This window comes from Gambusia affinis, linkage group LG16 (assembly GCF_019740435.1).
Source record: "Gambusia affinis linkage group LG16, SWU_Gaff_1.0, whole genome shotgun sequence".
Classification (NCBI taxonomy): Eukaryota; Metazoa; Chordata; class Actinopteri; order Cyprinodontiformes; family Poeciliidae; genus Gambusia; species Gambusia affinis.
In genome coordinates this window covers 10,214,669-10,232,068 of record NC_057883.1, presented here as the reverse complement: position 1 = coordinate 10,232,068, position 17,400 = coordinate 10,214,669, and the positions used below count along the sequence as shown (strand labels likewise).

General features: G+C 43.0%; 2 protein-coding genes across 2 annotated transcripts; both read left to right on the top strand.

The window, feature by feature from the left end:
• Positions 1–29: 29 nt before the first annotated feature.
• On the top strand, positions 30–5,086 carry LOC122846265 (obg-like ATPase 1). Its single transcript, XM_044143104.1, has 11 exons — positions 30–159; positions 478–575; positions 679–822; positions 1,672–1,799; positions 1,953–2,128; positions 2,217–2,297; positions 2,387–2,484; positions 2,571–2,711; positions 3,225–3,321; positions 3,857–3,979; positions 4,079–5,086. The coding sequence occupies exons 2-11, from the start codon at positions 478–480 to the stop codon at positions 4,178–4,180; spliced, it is 1,188 nt and encodes a 395-aa protein (XP_043999039.1). The 5' UTR covers positions 30–159; the 3' UTR covers positions 4,181–5,086.
• Positions 5,087–6,402: 1,316 nt separating this feature from the next.
• Positions 6,403–17,229, top strand: LOC122846264 (transcription factor Sp3-like). Its single transcript, XM_044143102.1, has 8 exons — positions 6,403–6,968; positions 10,782–11,012; positions 11,094–11,693; positions 12,376–12,573; positions 12,674–12,878; positions 12,979–13,168; positions 13,668–13,864; positions 15,459–17,229. Exons 1-8 carry the CDS (start codon positions 6,900–6,902, stop codon positions 15,710–15,712), a joined length of 1,944 nt encoding a protein of 647 aa, XP_043999037.1. The 5' UTR covers positions 6,403–6,899; the 3' UTR covers positions 15,713–17,229.
• The last annotated feature ends 171 nt before the right edge of the window (positions 17,230–17,400 follow it).

The following is a 17,400-nucleotide window of genomic DNA, read 5'->3' as shown; positions in this document are numbered from 1 at the left end:
AATCAGTTTGTTATATCTCGGGTTGCCTCTGACGTGTCGTTCCAGATGTCCGGCTGACCAATCAGAGACGCTTTGCGTCAAAACCCTTCCGCTTAGCTTTCCGACCTGCCTTTCCAGTGGAGTGGCTGGTGTGAACACACAGAAGAGAAGTAATTCAAGGTACCAAACGAATTGTTTTCTCTGCTAAAGATCTTCCAAATTATTTATAATGTGTTAAGGAAATTTTTGAACGCTCATAAAACCCTTGTGGTCGGATATTTAGATGGTTCCAGTTAGCCACCTGCTACCGCTTAGCATGCTGTGTTTGAATGAGCATATGAATCTAGCTGCCTCTACACGTTTTCACCAGGGCTAGCTTATAAGAAATGATAGCTTGTTTAAAGGAATATTAATGTGCAGAGGTTTTCGGAAGACTTTACAAATAAAGAGCAGTATTTACATTTGTGTCATGGTTTAATCTTCTCTTACCTCCTACAGATGCCTCCTAAAAAGACAGAAAGCCCAAAACAACCTCCATTAATTGGGCGATTTGGAACATCCCTGAAAATTGGCATTGTGGGGTTGCCTAATGTCGGGTAAATTCTTGCACGAGTAATTCAAGTGTAATGTAAATATTTTTAAATTGCAAATGGCCTTAGTTACTTGGGTATTACTGCTGCTTTTCTGACTTTGTTGCAGGAAATCTACATTTTTTAATGTGCTCACCAAAAGCCAAGCTGCTGCAGATAATTTCCCATTCTGCACCATTGATCCAAATGAGAGCAGGGTGCCAGTTCCCGATGAGCGCTTTGATTACCTGTGCCAGTACCACAAACCAGCCAGGTGTGTTATAGCTGTATAGTATGGTTGCCATCATAACAAGCATCTACAGTGCCTTTCAAAACTAATCATAGCTTTTGAACTTAACATTTTGACCCATCACAACAATGCATTTTCAGAAGAAAACTTGTGCCTGTTCTTGCAAAATAGCTACTTTTTTTGTCAGAGTAGAGGAAGAGGACTTTTGAACTTAAAAATATTACCACAGATTCAAAATTAGATTTCACTGAACTGAACTTTGACTGGGCCGTTGTAACACATAAATATGCTGTCTAAACCATCCCATGTTCTGGGTCATGTATTAGTGATGCGGTGATGAAGCTCACCGCTTTATATTCAAATGCTCAGGTGGTGTCGGGGCATATTGGAACATTTTAAAAGATGTTTGCACTAAAAGCTTCAAAGTGTCTATGCGCTGCACATCAACCGTCCCCAGAAGGTGTGTTGTGACTTCAGCTAAATGAAGCCACTTTAACTCCTTTAATTTTCACTTGGGAAAAGCGAACAACAAATTCTCAGTATCCTCTGATTAGCTTGTCTTCCCACAGCATGGTGCTGCTGCCTCCAGGCTGTTATCAGGGTGACGTTTTGTGTTAGTTTTTTGCCAAACATAGTGCTTTGCATATAGATAAAAAAAAAAAAAAAAATCAACTTTGGTCTTACCTGACCACAGCCAGTCCTCCACATAATATGCATAGGGTGTGGCAAACATCCTATGCTTTTTTTTTTTCAACTATAGTTTTTTTCCCCCCTTACAATTTTTCAATTATAGACGGCAAATATAGCATGATAAATTATGGAAAAGTGGGAATGCATGGTCTTGCTGATTGATTTTCGTCTTTCTCTCCTCAGTAAGGTTCCTGCTTTCCTAAATGTGGTGGACATTGCTGGTCTGGTGAAGGGAGCTCATGCAGGGCAGGGACTTGGAAATGCCTTTCTCTCTCATATCAGTGCCTGCGATGCCATTTTCCATATGACCCGTGAGTAGCCAGTTCAACGCCTTCATCTGCCATTTTTGAGATCATGCCGAAGCCAGTTGCACATTTAAGGAGAAGAGAATGAACTCTAATGTAAAAAACCAATTGGATTTGTTTTGCTTTATGTGTCTTAAGAGACGCTTTGGTATGTTTAAGGTGCTTTCGATGATGAAGACATTACCCACGTGGAGGGCAACGTGGACCCAGTGAGAGACATTGAGATCATCCATGAGGAGCTGCGGCTAAAAGACGAGGAAATGATTGCTCCCATCATAGACAAGCTGGAGAAAACCGCAGTCAGAGGAGGAGACAAGAAACTAAAACCTGAATACGTAAGAAATTTGGACTGACATGTCTGTCTCTAACATTCAAGTTCTTATGGTTTTTCTACTCTCATTGACATGCTGATTTTACTTCCAGGATATCATGCTGAAGGTAAAGAACTGGGTTGTGGAAGAGAAGAAACACGTCCGATTTCACCATGAATGGAATGACAAAGAGGTATTCACCTGTGCATGCATGCACTTGCATCGAATTGCATCCATTTGTGAGTTGCGATGCATTTCTCAGTGTTGAATTCCTCTTTGCAGATTGAGGTGCTGAACAAATACCTGTTTCTGACATCGAAGCCCATGATCTACCTGGTTAATCTATCTGAGAAGGATTACATTAGAAAAAAAAACAAATGGTATTTCATTTTTGCTGTCTTGTTCCTTTGCGTTTCATTAATTTACTCGTGTATTGCTCTGATGAAACCCTGGCATCTGATTTAAGGTTGGCAAAAATCAAAGAGTGGGTAGATGTCCACGATCCTGGTGCCATGGTCATCCCGCTGAGCGGAGCGGTGGAGGCTAAACTTCAGGACATGGAGGAAGAGGAGAGTACTAAATACTGCGAGGAACAGAAAACACAGAGGTCAGGCTGATTACCTCCACCAATAGGCTCTGATATTCAGTTTAAAAGTGTCACATGAAATTGATTTGAACACAAGGTATTGCTCAAAGTGAGGCCTGCTGTGCATTTGTTTTCACCTCTTCTGAATCAGTACTTTGTAGAACCAGCTATCGCTGCAATTAAAAGCTGCGGGTTTTTTAGACATTTTTGTCGCAGCTTTGATTCTCCAAGGAGAGAAACAAATTCTAGTCATGTTGAAGAGGGAGGATTTGTGAAGACTTGTTTAAGCCTTCATGCAGATTGATTGATTTGTGGGGTTAAACAGCACCAATCCATTCTATCTCTAGTTGTATTTCTACAGTCGTCGTCCTGCTGTTTGTTCAGAGCATTCTTCTTAAAGCAATTTTTATTTTGATCAAAACGTTTGCACCTCTAGCAGGCACATCAGACTGTCGGTGATGAGATGACAACTTTAGTTATGTATCTTTGTGTTTGTCATGTGAAATCATCGCATATATGTTTCTATGCTTACAGTGTTCTGACCAAAATTATAAAGACAGGCTATGCAGCACTACAGCTGGAGTACTTCTTCACGGCAGGGCCGGACGAGGTCCGAGCGTGGACCATCAGGGTGAGCGCTCTGATCTACAGAATGTTACCTTGAACGTCTCATTTGATGACTTCTTTATAAAAGGAAATTGAAAATGGTCCCAGTGTAATTCGTTGTCCCACCTTCCCTTTGTTCCTGTGTCTTACTCCTTTTTGTGATTCCTTCCTTTCCTCTGTCTCCTACTCCATTTCTTCATTCCTCTCCACATTTCTTGTTTTCCTGTCATTCCGTCCTTGTCATTTCTTCTGTCCTAATTCTTCTTTCCTCTTGTCTTTACCTTTCCATTCTCATCTTTCCTTTTCTTCACCTCTTTATATCTTTTTATGTCATCCATTCCCATTCTCTCGTTTCACCCAGTAATACTGAGGTTTACCCATAAATTATGGTGAACTGCAGTATTTTATGTCTTTAGATGAAGAAAACAAAGGACTGACAGCTTAGATAGTTGTGAATTTTTTTAGAGAAATGTTTAGAAATTGCAAAACCCTGAGGTATTCAGGGGTATGAGTTGTCTGGACTCGGTTTGAGATTTCCTTTTGCTGTTTTGCTCCAACAGAAAGGAACCAAAGCTCCTCAGGCTGCAGGGAAAATCCACACAGACTTTGAGAAAGGCTTCATTATGGCTGAGGTGATGAAGTTCAATGACTTCAAAGAGGAGGGCAGTGAGAGTGCGGCCAAGGTGAGTGAAACGGCAAAACAAGATGGGTTCTCATCAAGAGTTGCTGCAGTGCACCTCTAACATAAACATACTTTCCTGTTTTTGTCTCTTTCTTCTCAGGCTGCTGGAAAATACAGACAACAGGGCAGGAACTACATCGTGGAGGACGGCGACATTATCTTTTTCAAATTCAACACACCCAATGCACCCAAAAAGAAATAGAGGGACCACATAATTGCCAGGGGGGGTATCTCAGTTCAGTTGGGCTCCAAAGAGCTGCACTGTGAGCCGGTTTTTTAATTCTTCTTAAATATTAGGCACAGTTATCACAATCTCTTAACATAATGCCAATCAAAGCATGCATCTACATTTCAAGTCAGTCACAAGGATAACTTTCAAACAAGATTGAACAAAGTTGAGCTATCTACAATATTCATTAAAAAAAAGGGTAATTAACCTGAAATACCAGGTATCTTTCTTTTTTTTGTTGCTGCCAGTTTGGGGCTGTTTTTAACATACAACAAGGCTCTTTTTTTCAGATTTTCTTTATTGCTGTATAAATATTAAAATCACAGAAGCTGAATGTCCTTTGCTGCTTTTACTTTATCATCAGGTTTAGCAGCTTCCTGTGTTTCATTAGTTGACCAATTAGTAGATCTTAATAGAACTTCTGGTTAGCTCTTCTTTTTTTTTAAAGGCAGATTAAGAAGTCTCCTCTTATTAATCTGTTCTGTATTATAATCCTGGCAAGGATTTGGTGACATGTTGCTTTCTGAAAACAAACCAAAACCTCAGTAACTTGTTTACGTAATAAGGGGGAATGAAAGCCATCATTCGGTGCAGGACTGAGCTCTGAGGAGAAGAGACCGGCCTAACTAATGGTGGCATGGACTGAACTCATGCTGCATTATTTGCTTTAACTGACTTGCTCTGGCTTGGGTATTAAAAAAAACCCTTCGCCCTATCTCCTTTATTGACAGTGTGTTTTTACGCATCTGCTGGAGTGTGCAGCTGCAGATTTACCTTGTACCACATTGTTAATGTCTTCATTGCTACATTAAAATTGTGCCCTAAAATGAAATATTGCCCTTATAAACATGCACATGTCAGTAAAAGAACAAAAATCTCTCTGCTTTTGTGTTTTGTTTTTTCACATAGCGAAATTAATCTCAATGAAAGGAAATAAGTTGTATTTCTGTTGAAACCGTCTCATTTAATGGCTCACAGGTTGAAGCAAAATTAGCTTGTTAATTAGTTTAAATTTTTACCTTAACTCTGGGAAGTTAAATATTCTTTTGCCTTAATCCATTGCTGCAATACATAATGTATTTTTACAACAAAAGGGGACGAGGGAAGCTGACCAAAGATTGACAAGTTATCCTTTTTGGTCAAACTAGAAAAGCCAATTTGAAAATAATTACTTACCGGTATTTTCAAATTGGCTTTTAAAGTCCTGAAAATTTTATTTTATTTTATAATTGTAACTCTAAGAATAAAATTCTGAAAAATAAAGTCATAAGAGATTCGTAGTCCTAATTTTGAAGTATTAAGTTTCATATGATTCAGTCATGTGAAAGCCACAATATTTCCAAAGTGTATTATGCAATTTGAAGTGTTCATTTAGATGTTTAATTGGTCAATTTAGATTTTCTGAACCATATTTTTTTTACTTTCATATATGTATAATGTCCAAATCAGTTTGATTTTAAAAGTAAGAATTACTTTAGACTTTTGAAATAACAATTTTGAGTAGTCTCATAAATATGCTAATAATTCATACTTCAGACATGCTATATGTCATTTTTTCTTTATGTTGCAGGAATAGACATAAAATTTATAAAATTAAGAACTTAAAGGTTACTTGTTTGCTATACATTCAAAAAACAGATAAATACAACAATGTAATAGTGCTTAAATATGTGTGTGTATATATATATATATATATATATATATATAATGCGAACGTATCATTTGGACACTCAAACGTTACTAGCTCATTTAAAATATGTCATTTGAATCATGCTAACAAATTAATCTGAAATCTGGGGAATAAAATTAACTTTAAATCTCGTGCACGTTAATTCAAGGCTGCGAGACTTGAAAAAAACTTTTTCCAAGAACAAAAGAAAACAGCTGACAATTGATTTAAATCTTAATTAAGACATGGCTTTAACAAAACTAAGTATACAGAAACAGAATAACGTGGGGAAAGTTTATTTGATGGAGGAGTGCTTAAACATTGGGATTTAAAGTAACTTTGAGATTTCATCAACTACATTCCATCTCGGGACTCGCTCGACAAACAGGAAACGTACATGTTACAAAAAACCCGATTGGCATTCTCGTCAGCCAATCACTTTCCTGACACTCTTGTGGAGCCAATCACTTCAAGGAAGAAGGGCGGGACGTCCTGAAATGTGATGCAAATTCGACGTCGAGCTTGTTTAGTCCCACCTTTTTGTGTTTCCCGCACCGTCAATCAAAATAGAAAAAAATCGACCCGAATTCAACGATCAACACTAGCCCGCCTTTGATAAAATAATCATGTTCGGAGTTTGGTTGGTTTGGTAATTCTCCATATTTACGCTATGACTGATACGTAAACGTTTAGCGCATCGAAACGGCAACTAATCGGTGAGTTTGGGAGAGCAGCGGCGGAGCGAGCTGCGTCTTTTTATCGTTAGCTCCTTCGCTAACTAGCTGGATATGGTCAGCTAACCGAGCTAGCTGACTACCTCTCGGAGTTGATAAAGTAAAACTCGTTCTTGGCCCGAACCCTCCTGGAATCTACACCGCAAAATTGAATTTCGCAGACGGCGGACCGGAGAGTGGGGATGCTTTGCGGGCTTTTCTGGCAGGCAGGAGTTGAAGATTACAGACTTTTGCTCGGTTTCCCCCTCTCTCCCTGCTAGCGCCAGAGCAGTCTCTGAAACAAGGAGAAATGGCGTCCGCGGACGTGGACAGCAGTCAGAGCGAGTTCCTGCAAGCTGGCGGCGCAGCCGACACACAGGTATCCACCACACTTTCCACCTCTCTGCCGCCTCCCAATTCTGGTTGTGCTTTTTAGGAGCTTGAAGTTCACACGTTTTAAAATTTTGATGGCATGGGGTGAAAGCCGTACACTTCCTGTGTTCCCCTCAATAACGGCCACCCACTTTCCCCCTGTAAAACCCGCCCATAGTGGGTAGGACGCTGAAGTCAGTCACTTCCAGATAGCCGATGTACCTTAGGTTTTGGAGGATGCTGGGATGATCTTATGTGTCAGAAGAAGTGTCTGTATTCATAACAGTATCGTTCAGTTGCGTTGTAACAGCCACCCATCCCCCACCCGTTCCTGAGCCGGTTGTCGTCTGTCTCCTGACTCGGTTCTTCCCATCAGATGCAGTAAATTCTGCATCATCTATCACTCTTTGCGTTAAACTCCTTGTTTTTACACAGCAGAACACTCCTATGTTTCTATAAATGAGTCACTGACCAAAGCCAGTGTTATTCCCTGCTTCTCTGATGTAATCTGATGAGTCTGTGTTTCATCACAAAATGCTACTTGGTGGAGTAAAGAGTGTCTGTGAGAGTGTCTGCTACTGTGATAAATCCTGTAGTTTGAGTTAGCAAAGATCACTACACACCCCCAAGATGGCCTTCTAGAGCACCTTTTATTGTGCATGGCAAAAATATTTACATTCCTTGAACTGTTTCAGATTTTATCATCACAGAGGTATGTTTCAAACTGATAAAGGTGGGGAAAATATGTTTTTAAGTTTTATTACAAGTAAACTCTATAAAGAGTTGCACATTTAGGCATTTTTGTGTTTTTTCATCTTTCCAAAAATAGTTCAAGCTCTGCCAGGTTGCAAAGGAATTTCCTAGTCAGTTCGCTTTCATAGCATTCGTTTGGTGTCTCACTATGACAGTGGTGCCCAAAGATTTTCTGGGCCCTCCTATGGTTTACAATAAAATCCTCCTCAGAAAAGAGAAAAAAAAAAAGATCAACTGGGCACAGACATAGTTCAACCTATACACATATTTTGTTTTCAAACTCCACTGAAGTTTATCAGGTTGCAACAAAACACACTACAAACCATCTTTACAGTGAATCAACTTTTTTTTGTAACTTTTTTTTTTTTCATCCATGCCACCCACTCACCCCCATGCAATGGCACTGGGCCCCCGCTAGGGGGGCTCATCCCACACTTCAAGAACCACTGCACTATGGGAACATCCAGGTGCGTGATCTCATCAGAAGTTTCAATCACATTCCACCAGCCCTGATTGGCTGGGGATAAGTCTGTCAGTGCCAGGGGAGCATGTCCATAGATACTAGAGCAAACTTGTTCGCTGGGAGCTTTGTTCCACACTGGTACTGTATACCAGGAGAAAACTAGCATTCAGTCTGTTGCAAACCAGCACTGTTAGCTGTAAGAAATGCTGGGCAGAAATACACGTCACTGTTTTTCACTTAAGCAGCAATGCTTCATTGGTAGCAATACTGGTAGAAGTAGGGATTTCCTGTTCCTGCCTTTCTTCCCTGAGTTGCTGGAGGAATTTTCAGTTTGCTGGCGCAACAAACCGTACAGGGAGAAGCACCCAGTGGCAGGTGGCTCGGTTCTAGACTGCGAGGGAATGGACGACCACGGTCTCTGGCAAACACCACAAGTCAAGCCAGCGGTGGCAGAGCGCCTTCACACGAAAGCTTTGATGTCCTCGGATGAGTCGGCTCCATCCCTCCCCTCAGCAGCTGACCGCTTCCAATCAAACCCGACGAAGGAATCCTACAAGGCAGCTGCTCTATCAGTTCGTGCCATGAACGCCTCTTCCATGCTGATGGTGTATCAGGCGGAGCTGGAGGAGCAGATGACAGCGCCGCAGGACGCTACACTGTGGGAAGAAGTGTGTATTGTCACTGATCACTGTCTCCATCTCCATTAAGTAGCGATCCAGGCTATGGGGCTCATGGAGCTACAGGAAAGAGCCAGATGGTTAAACTTAACCACGCTCTCCACCAGGGAAAAGGAGGACCTCCTCCATACCCTCATTTCTCCACATGGGTTGTTTGGTGCAGCTGTTGCATCTATGCAAAAGAGCTGTGAGGACAAGAAAAGGGACGATGAGGTTTTAAAGATATGTCTCTATAGACGGGCGTCGCACCGCTCCACCATCCCTGCGTCAAACTTTCGCCCAGGCTTCGGCGCACTTGCCTCCCACTTTCAGAATACCTAAGCTGCCGAAGACCCAGACGGCCTCCAATCCTCTTCCGAAAGGTGTTGCTGTTAACGGCTCGTGGCCAAAGAAAGCTGAAGCCACTCACCTGGATCCGCCGCCACTCGCATCCACTCAGAAGGTGAGGAGCAGGAAGTGTTTGGCCTAGCAGCCTTTTGGAAGAAAGAGAGCGAGCTGGGGTCAATCTCAGACACGACTCCGTTATCGAGCCCTTCCAGCAAAGTTCGGCACATAAAGGAGGGGATGTTCAAGCCCGCTCAGCTCGCACAAAACGGGGACCTTGTTCAGTTCGGGGTAACCTGAACTGACTTTAATTCCTACAAATCCAGCTTTTTTTCTGTAGGTGCTCCATGTCTTGCTCTATGTCTCATTATAATCGGAGAGCAAAGCCTGCAGGTTTAGCTTCTTCTTACTTCAGAGGGCCGAAGTGGTCGCTCCGTCTTGCTTCTTGGTTCCAGGCAGCGAACCATTCCGCCACCCAGTGGTAGTTTTTCAGACCCCTTAGTCTCCTGTGCCGCTCAAAAATGCACAATATGTCTATAAATAATTTTGGGATATAATAAGGAAGTGCTGAGATATACTGTTTTCCACCGAACTAACGCATTTGCCATTTCGGCACAAGCACAGTGAGAAAGGTTTAGAGGATAAAAACACTTGACTCAGAGCAAAACTCAGATGACCCAGCTTTATGCTGGCATGTAAACGCACCATCTACACAAATCTGGGAGCTCCCGAAGCGTGAAATGAGTCAGAAATGCTCATGCACTCGTAACCTGATGTGTGCGTAAACGCAGTTTTGTGTGTGTGTGTGTGTACCGGGTGACCTGTGTGTACTTTTTCAACATTTGTAGGCGTAGGAGAAGGCTTATTTTATTTTTAAGGTTTGCAAATCCAGTATTACACCCGCACAGATAATTTTACGCACGCACAGATATTTTGATACTATTTTCACTCCATATATAGGTTTATGTCTGGTTGAACGATGTGTGTGCCCAGTTGATTTTTTTTTTTTTTCTTTTTTGGGGGGGCATTTTATTGTAATCCATAGGGGGGCCCAGAAAATCTTTGGGAACCACTGGTTTAGGTTATGAAATACAAATTACTCTAATAGTTCTGCTGGTGACACATGACTTCATATGTCTGTGGCACCACATGACCTCTGCCACTGAGTGTTTGGGTCAGAATCTCCTCCAGCTTAATGCAGAAAACACAGGGGTGATTGTTTTTGGTCTTAAATGTGAGGCTGGAGATCAGGACTCAGCCAAAGCCAGGTGTATTTATGGACTCAGACCCATTTTGTAATAATTTAAGGTCAATTACTGAATCAGGGAACGACCAGCTTCAAATGACTAACCAGTATGAGGCTTTTATTTAGTAGTTTTAGGTTAGATTATCAATATAATGTCTTTAGGGGTTTCTGTAAATAATCGGTCAGGTCAGCTGCAGGACCTCTAAATTGATTCTCTTCACTTCTGTGTATTCATTCAGCACTTTGAATGACTTTTTTTTTTCTTTCTACGAATGTTGCTATAGGAATGATCCTGCTTTGCCTTTTAGGCCGAGGTGCCCGTCTCTTTGCTCATACGAGTGTTTGTTCTGCTCCCAGACAACAGACATGTCGGCTATTCAGCTGACTGGTTCAGACCGGTGGGAGGTGTTGACCCCCGTCTCGGCTGCAAAGGAAGACCAAGGCATCGTCCACATTCCAAACTCGGGGATTGTCACGTCTAACGGACAGTATGTGCTTCCTATCGGGAGTCTTCCCAGCCAGCCCATTTACGTTACAGCGTCTGGGAGCGAGGCCACGGCCAATGGAGTGTCAGGCATTCAGTATCAGGTAACAGCGGCGACAGGAATGCGTCAGTATTGTTTTGTCCGGGTAGCGGTCATTTACACAGTTGTCGACCTGTGCTTGTAGGTCATTCCCCAAATCCAAAACGCAGACGGGACACTCGCAGGATTCCCCACACAAGGACTGGACGACGGTACAGGCCAGATTCAACTCCTCCAAGATGGCAGCCAGAGCAATATTGGAATCAGCTGCTCCACGACAGCAGCTACAGACCTCCTCACACAGGCAGGCCAGGTCCAGTCCATCCAGGGCGTCTCGTTGGCCGGCGGTTCGGCGTACGCCGGCACCCTGCCTGTAGGGCTTCCCGGCAACATCACGTTCGTCCCCATAAACAGCGTGGACCTGGAGTCGCTGGGTTTGACGGGGGCGCAGACGGTACCGATCGCCACCGGGGTAACACCCGAGGGCCAGCTGATCATGAGCAGCCAGCCGCTAGAGAACCAGGACTGCAACAGCAAGCAGTCGATGGTGACTGTGAGCGACCCCAACACCAACCAAGAGATCTACGTGCCAACCACTTCCTCCTCTTCTTCCAACGCCTCCCAGCTCCCGGCGACCATCGACGGCACAGGAGTTCTCACGCAGGCCACAGCTGTGTCTGCGGGGGTGGCAGACCCCTCTTCCACGGAGAACTTCAACTCCCACAACCACCTACAGCAAATGCAGGTCAGTATATCCCAGGAATGTAGCTGTATCCTTAAAAATACTTGCGTTCGGCGTGTCGGGTGCCACACTAATTGCAGCGCCCCTCTTACTGTCTAATAAAGGCAGCTAGTTCCTTAAAAAAGTCTTTTGAAAAGTCTTAAACTGATGCATGTGAAATTAGGACCCAAATCATTTTAAAGATGTAAGTTGTCCTTAAATACGTTAATCACAGGTCTTAAATCTTCTTGTGCCAGGGCGTTTTACTCATATTTTCCATGAAGTATATTTTTCTTGTGAGGCTTTTCTGACAGGCAAAAGTGTGAGCCACTCGCAAACATCTTCATTTTGTCTTGTGACTTGAGGCTGCTGCTAAACACTGTTAATAAACCCTTGCTAGTTGGCTAAGTGTAAATTATTGCTGATTGGTTGGATGATGTTCATCTTTGGCACGGCTTCTGTTTCCAACCTGTGTGTTGCTGTGGACATTCTGGACAAACAATCTTGCCACTACAATACATAAACATTGTTACCTTCCTGAGTCATATTTTTCTTTTGGCAAAAAGCCATTATTTTAGGAAGGTGATGATATGCAATTTTCTTATGTACATTTCCATCGCGATACAAGTCTTAAATATCATTCATAACGGTCTTAAAAAAACGCCTTAAGTCCTGCTGCCACGGTAACCCTGTTCCTCTGGTGAAGGGCTCGTCCTCCAACGCCACCACCATCTCCCAGCCCATCCTGCTGTCGGGGGACGCTCAGGCCCAGGTGGCGCAGGGCCAGGACCTGACTGGCGCCGGTCAGACTCTGCAGAGTGTGCAGCTGGTCAACCCAGGTACCTTCCTCATCCAGGCCCAAACCGTCAGCGCCACGGGTCAGATCCAGTGGCAGACCTTCCAGGTAGCGCCGTGACACTTCATCGTGAGCTTATTCCTTCACAATCTTGACAGAATTTGAATTAATTCAGTTTTTTTTTTTTGTTTCTCTTCCTGTCTTCCAGGTTCAAGGTGTCCAGTCGCTCCAGGGGCTCCAGTTGCCCCAGGGTCAGGGTCAGACCCAGCAGCTGACTCTAGCCCCGGTCCAGACCCTGCCCTTGGGCCAGACCGGCCAGGTCAGCCTCCCCAACCTCCAGACTGTCACAGTTAACTCCGTAACACAAACTGGAGTCCAGTACACACAGGGAGACGACGCCAGGAGTCCAGCTGGTAAAGCCACAGACATGATGACCTCACCTTCCTCGCTGCAGGACGTTACTGTCGGTGACCATAACCCGTCTGCTGTGTGGCTGCATTCTTCCTGGTTCAGGGATTCAGATAAAAGAAGAGCCGGACTCGGAGGAGTGGCAGCTCAGCGGGGACTCCACGCTGAACCCCAGCGACCTGAACAACCTGCGGGTCCCCATGGGAGACGAGGACATGGACACGGCGGGCGGCGACGGCAAACGGCTCCGCAGGGTGGCCTGCACCTGCCCCAACTGCAAGGAGTCGGGAGGAAGGTGGGCGTCCGATGGAACCGCGCTCCGCTCACAGGGTTCCCACGCAGTCTGCAGACATGATGCCTTATCCAGCTCATCTTTCGTCTGTCCCTCTTCAGTCATGTCCTCCTGTTTCCTCTTTTATCTTTGTGTCCAACATTTCTACCTTCAGTCCTTCCTTCCTCCCTCATGTTCTTCTGATTCTCATTTCTTTCTTGTGCCTTACTTATTAACGTAGACTTCTTCCTTTTCTTTCAGTCAATCTTTTCTAAGTTCATGTCTTGTACCTGTCTTTTTCCGTTTCTTCCTTGTCTTTTTATATTTTTGCCTTGATGCATTTCCACCAATTCTTTGTATCTACTTGTTTTTAAGCCTGATTTGTCTTCCAGAACAAATAGAAAAGACGGAGAACTCTGGAAAGTTTCGCCTGGGCTCTTTAGACGAAAACTCAGCCTCATCCCCTCTCCATTCAGACCCTTTTTACTGACTCAGTCCCCCCCCCCCTCTCTCTGCCTCTCAGGGGCTCTGGCGTGGGAAAGAAGAAGCAGCACATCTGCCACATCGCCGGCTGCGGGAAGGTCTACGGGAAAACGTCTCACCTGAGAGCTCACCTGCGCTGGCACAGCGGAGAGAGGCCCTTCGTTTGCAACTGGATGTACTGCGGGAAGAGGTTCACCAGGAGCGACGAGCTTCAGAGACACAGGAGGACACACACAGGCGAGTCCCTGTAGCGCCCTCTGCTGGTTCCCCCAGGTGTTAGACTGCTGGGGTTAGGAGAGACCAGCCTCAGCTTGTCTAGACGTCTGTGGTGCGTTCATGGACCTTATCTGCACCGCAGGAGGTTTCATAAACGGTGGTGTCATAAAGATTCGTAAGTGAGGAAATGTAACTTTTAGATCTTGTTGAAGTTTTTTTTTTTTTTTTATGCAAGAGTGCTGCTGTTTAATTAATATCCAAGGATATTAGAATGATAAGAACTTTTACTTACGTATATATAAACAGATTTACTTTAATAAGTAGGTATGGGTCAGTATGATGTGTGTTTATATTTGAAACTTGTGTAAATATGCTGTAGATTCACAGTATTAATAAAACAAAATTAAACTGAACACATTGTATAATTTAGTTGTTTATAAAGTAATGAAATTCTACTACAGATGTTTTGATTACTGGTTACTTGCTGAGCTTTGCAGTAGTTGGTTGTTTTGTAGAGGATTTTAAAAACATTTTGTAGATCTAGGCTGCAAAAAATCTCATCTGAGGATGAGCTTTGTGAATTAGTCTGGCTGTCATCACTACTTTACTTAAATTTGGGCCTTTTCTGAGTTTTGGCACCATGACGGTTTGTGTTTTTAGAAATTTTGAAATATTTCTAAGAAGTGTAGCGACTCTTTGTTCAGCCAGATTGTGTGGGAGTCTAACACTGCGAGCTGATTTTTGTTTGTTGTTGACCTTATTTGTTGCATTTGGCCGTTTCTCTGGGGAAAGCTTGACGAGTGCAACAACAGGAAAATCTCCAGAGATGCAGATGGTTTTGGTCATGGACGTGTTTTGAAAATTGCACATTGTTTACAGCTTTTAGCCTCTCTGGGTTTTCTGATAGGGTTATTTATTATTTTTTTTTTTTTTCAAAAATATTTGGCAGCAATTCGGTTTAAATGTTATTGATTGGAGGCCATGAGGAAAAGGAGGAAACTTGCTTTGTTGCTTATGTGAAGCTTCAACCTACAGTTTCCAAAGTCTCTGTGGAAACGTCAACATGACACTGAATCTACTCAGTTTTATTTTATTTTTTGTCGTTTGCCAATTTTCCTCCTTGGCTCCTTAGACATAAAAATATTTGAGCTATCACTGCTTTTTTTTTTTTTTTTTTTTTTTTTACATTTCTGCTACATTAGAAGTATTCATGAATTTGCAAAACAAAAAACAAACAAAAAGATTTAGGAGTTTCATGTATGAAAAATGTCTCCATCTAGTGGGGAAACAACGAAATCTGATTTTCTGTACGGATTTCAACACCAGTTTACCGGAAGCACATTGAAATACAAATTAAGTTGTAATAATTCTGTATTTTAAAAATGCCGATTGAATCAAGTCTGTTGTTACATCATGCTTTGGATATGTGGAAGCCTCCCAGATAAAAAGAAAAAAATTCTAAAACAAAATGAACGTTCAACCCAAAGTACCACAACACAACATGCACGCTGACCCAGGAGTTAGTTTCTTTTCTTTCTTTCTATTTTCGTCGAGACTAACTTGAACAAATGGTGTGTGTGTGTGTGTGTGTGTGTGCGTGTGCTGGAAACTGCAGGAGAGAAGAAATTCGTGTGCTCCGAATGCTCCAAGAGGTTCATGCGCAGCGACCACCTGGCCAAGCACATAAAGACTCATCAGAACAAAAAGGGCGGCGCGCCCACCTCCACCTCTCCACCCACCGCCGACGCCGTCATCACCACCGACGGAACCACGCTCATCCTCCAGACCGCCACCGCCCACGACCTTGTAGCCAATCAGGAGATCCCTCTGCAGCTGGTCACCGTGGCGCCCGGCGAGGCCCTGGATTGAGTGAGGGAGGGGCCTCTCTGACAACAGGCCAATCACAGGGACCTCTTGAGCTTTTTTTCTCTTCCCCACTTCTTATTCTTTTTTTTTTTTTCTTTTTTTTTTTAAACATATGAATATATACGTAAATATATATGACAAATATATATATTTTAAGTGAAATTTATCTTTATGTTTGTTTTTTGCAGTCTTTTTTATAGGGGGGCAAAAAAGAAAACATTAAAATGTGGTTGCCATGTACACGCGTAAACACACACACACACACACACACGACAGATGAATTAACACTCAAGAACACAACGTGAAATGCCTTACTTTGTATGATACTCTTGTATAAAATGCTGGAGGTGCATGTTTTTTAAGCAATGGAGATGATGTGACTGTAACGGACTTTAATGTTGGAGGAGGAAGAAGAAGGAAGTCCAGAACCTCTCTCTCTCTCTCTCTCTCCCCCTCTCTGGGATGATCAAGGAATTTTCGTTTCTTCTTCTTCTTGCGGCAGGAAGGTTTCGCCGCTCCGTTTGAAGCCCAGGTAGAAACTGTTGAGCTGCTGCTGTCTGGACCGGACGGCTGGTTTTAAAGGAACAGTTCAACATCAACACTGGAAACGAGCGTCGGAGCTTTAAACGTCGTCCTCCTTCCACTTCAGTTCGCGTTTTCCAGTGTTCATGTTGAACATTTTTGACCTCTCACACTTGGCCCACGTGAAACATGAGTTGGCTTTTACACGTTTTTTTTTTTTGTTTAAAATTTATTATTTTTATCGTTATTATTTGCACGCGACAGTTGTCTCCCAACAGAGCAGTGACGCTGAAAACGGAGCGCAGGTCGGAGGCGACGGTCAGACGATCCGGAACAGAGAGAGCAGCTTTTCCCAGCATCTGGTCAGCGTCCGTTTGTCCTCCGGAGCGCACCGTCCTCTGTGCTTTTCCACATATTACAGAAAAGAAACAGCCTCTCAATTCTTTTGTTTTTTCTTTTTTCTGTTGTAAATTGATCTTGTATTGCAGTCTCTCTACTAATCCGGGTGTTCTCTAAAGCAGAGCCCTCATGACGACGATCATAGCTTGTGAAGGAGAAATGTTGCCATGTGAGGGTGTGGGTGGGGGGGGGGGGGGAACAATAAGCAGCAGGTTTTTGTCATCCGGCGTTTCGGCTTCGGCATCATGTGGAACGACTTTTCGCAATAACTGCTCCGATGCCAACTCTGGCCAGATGTCGTTCGAAAAGGAAAGAAAACAAAACAAAAAAAAAAAGAAACAATCACGCCATTTGACTTTTATTTTTTTATTTAATGTAATCCTTTCTTCTGTTTGTCATGTTTGTAGCATTCATTTTACATGTATATTATCTTATTTTCACCTTGTTTATAGAAGCCATTACTTTAGTTAGCCGAGTTTGTTGTATCAAAACCTTATTTTAAGTAATTTTTTTAAAAAAAGAATTGATGTAAAAATTGAATGTTACCTTTTGTAAAACCTTTTTTCAAATGGATCACAATAAAAGTCTGAAAGCTTCCAGTTTTCGGGGGGATTTGTGTTCTGGTGGCTTGAGTTGGAAAATTAAAAATTCATCGTGAATGAATTAAATACGACCTGAACAGAAAGATAACACTTGGACCCTTGCAGAGAAATGCATGATTTCCTTCAGCCAGATGCTGCCGTCATGCAGACAAATCGTATCCAAACTAA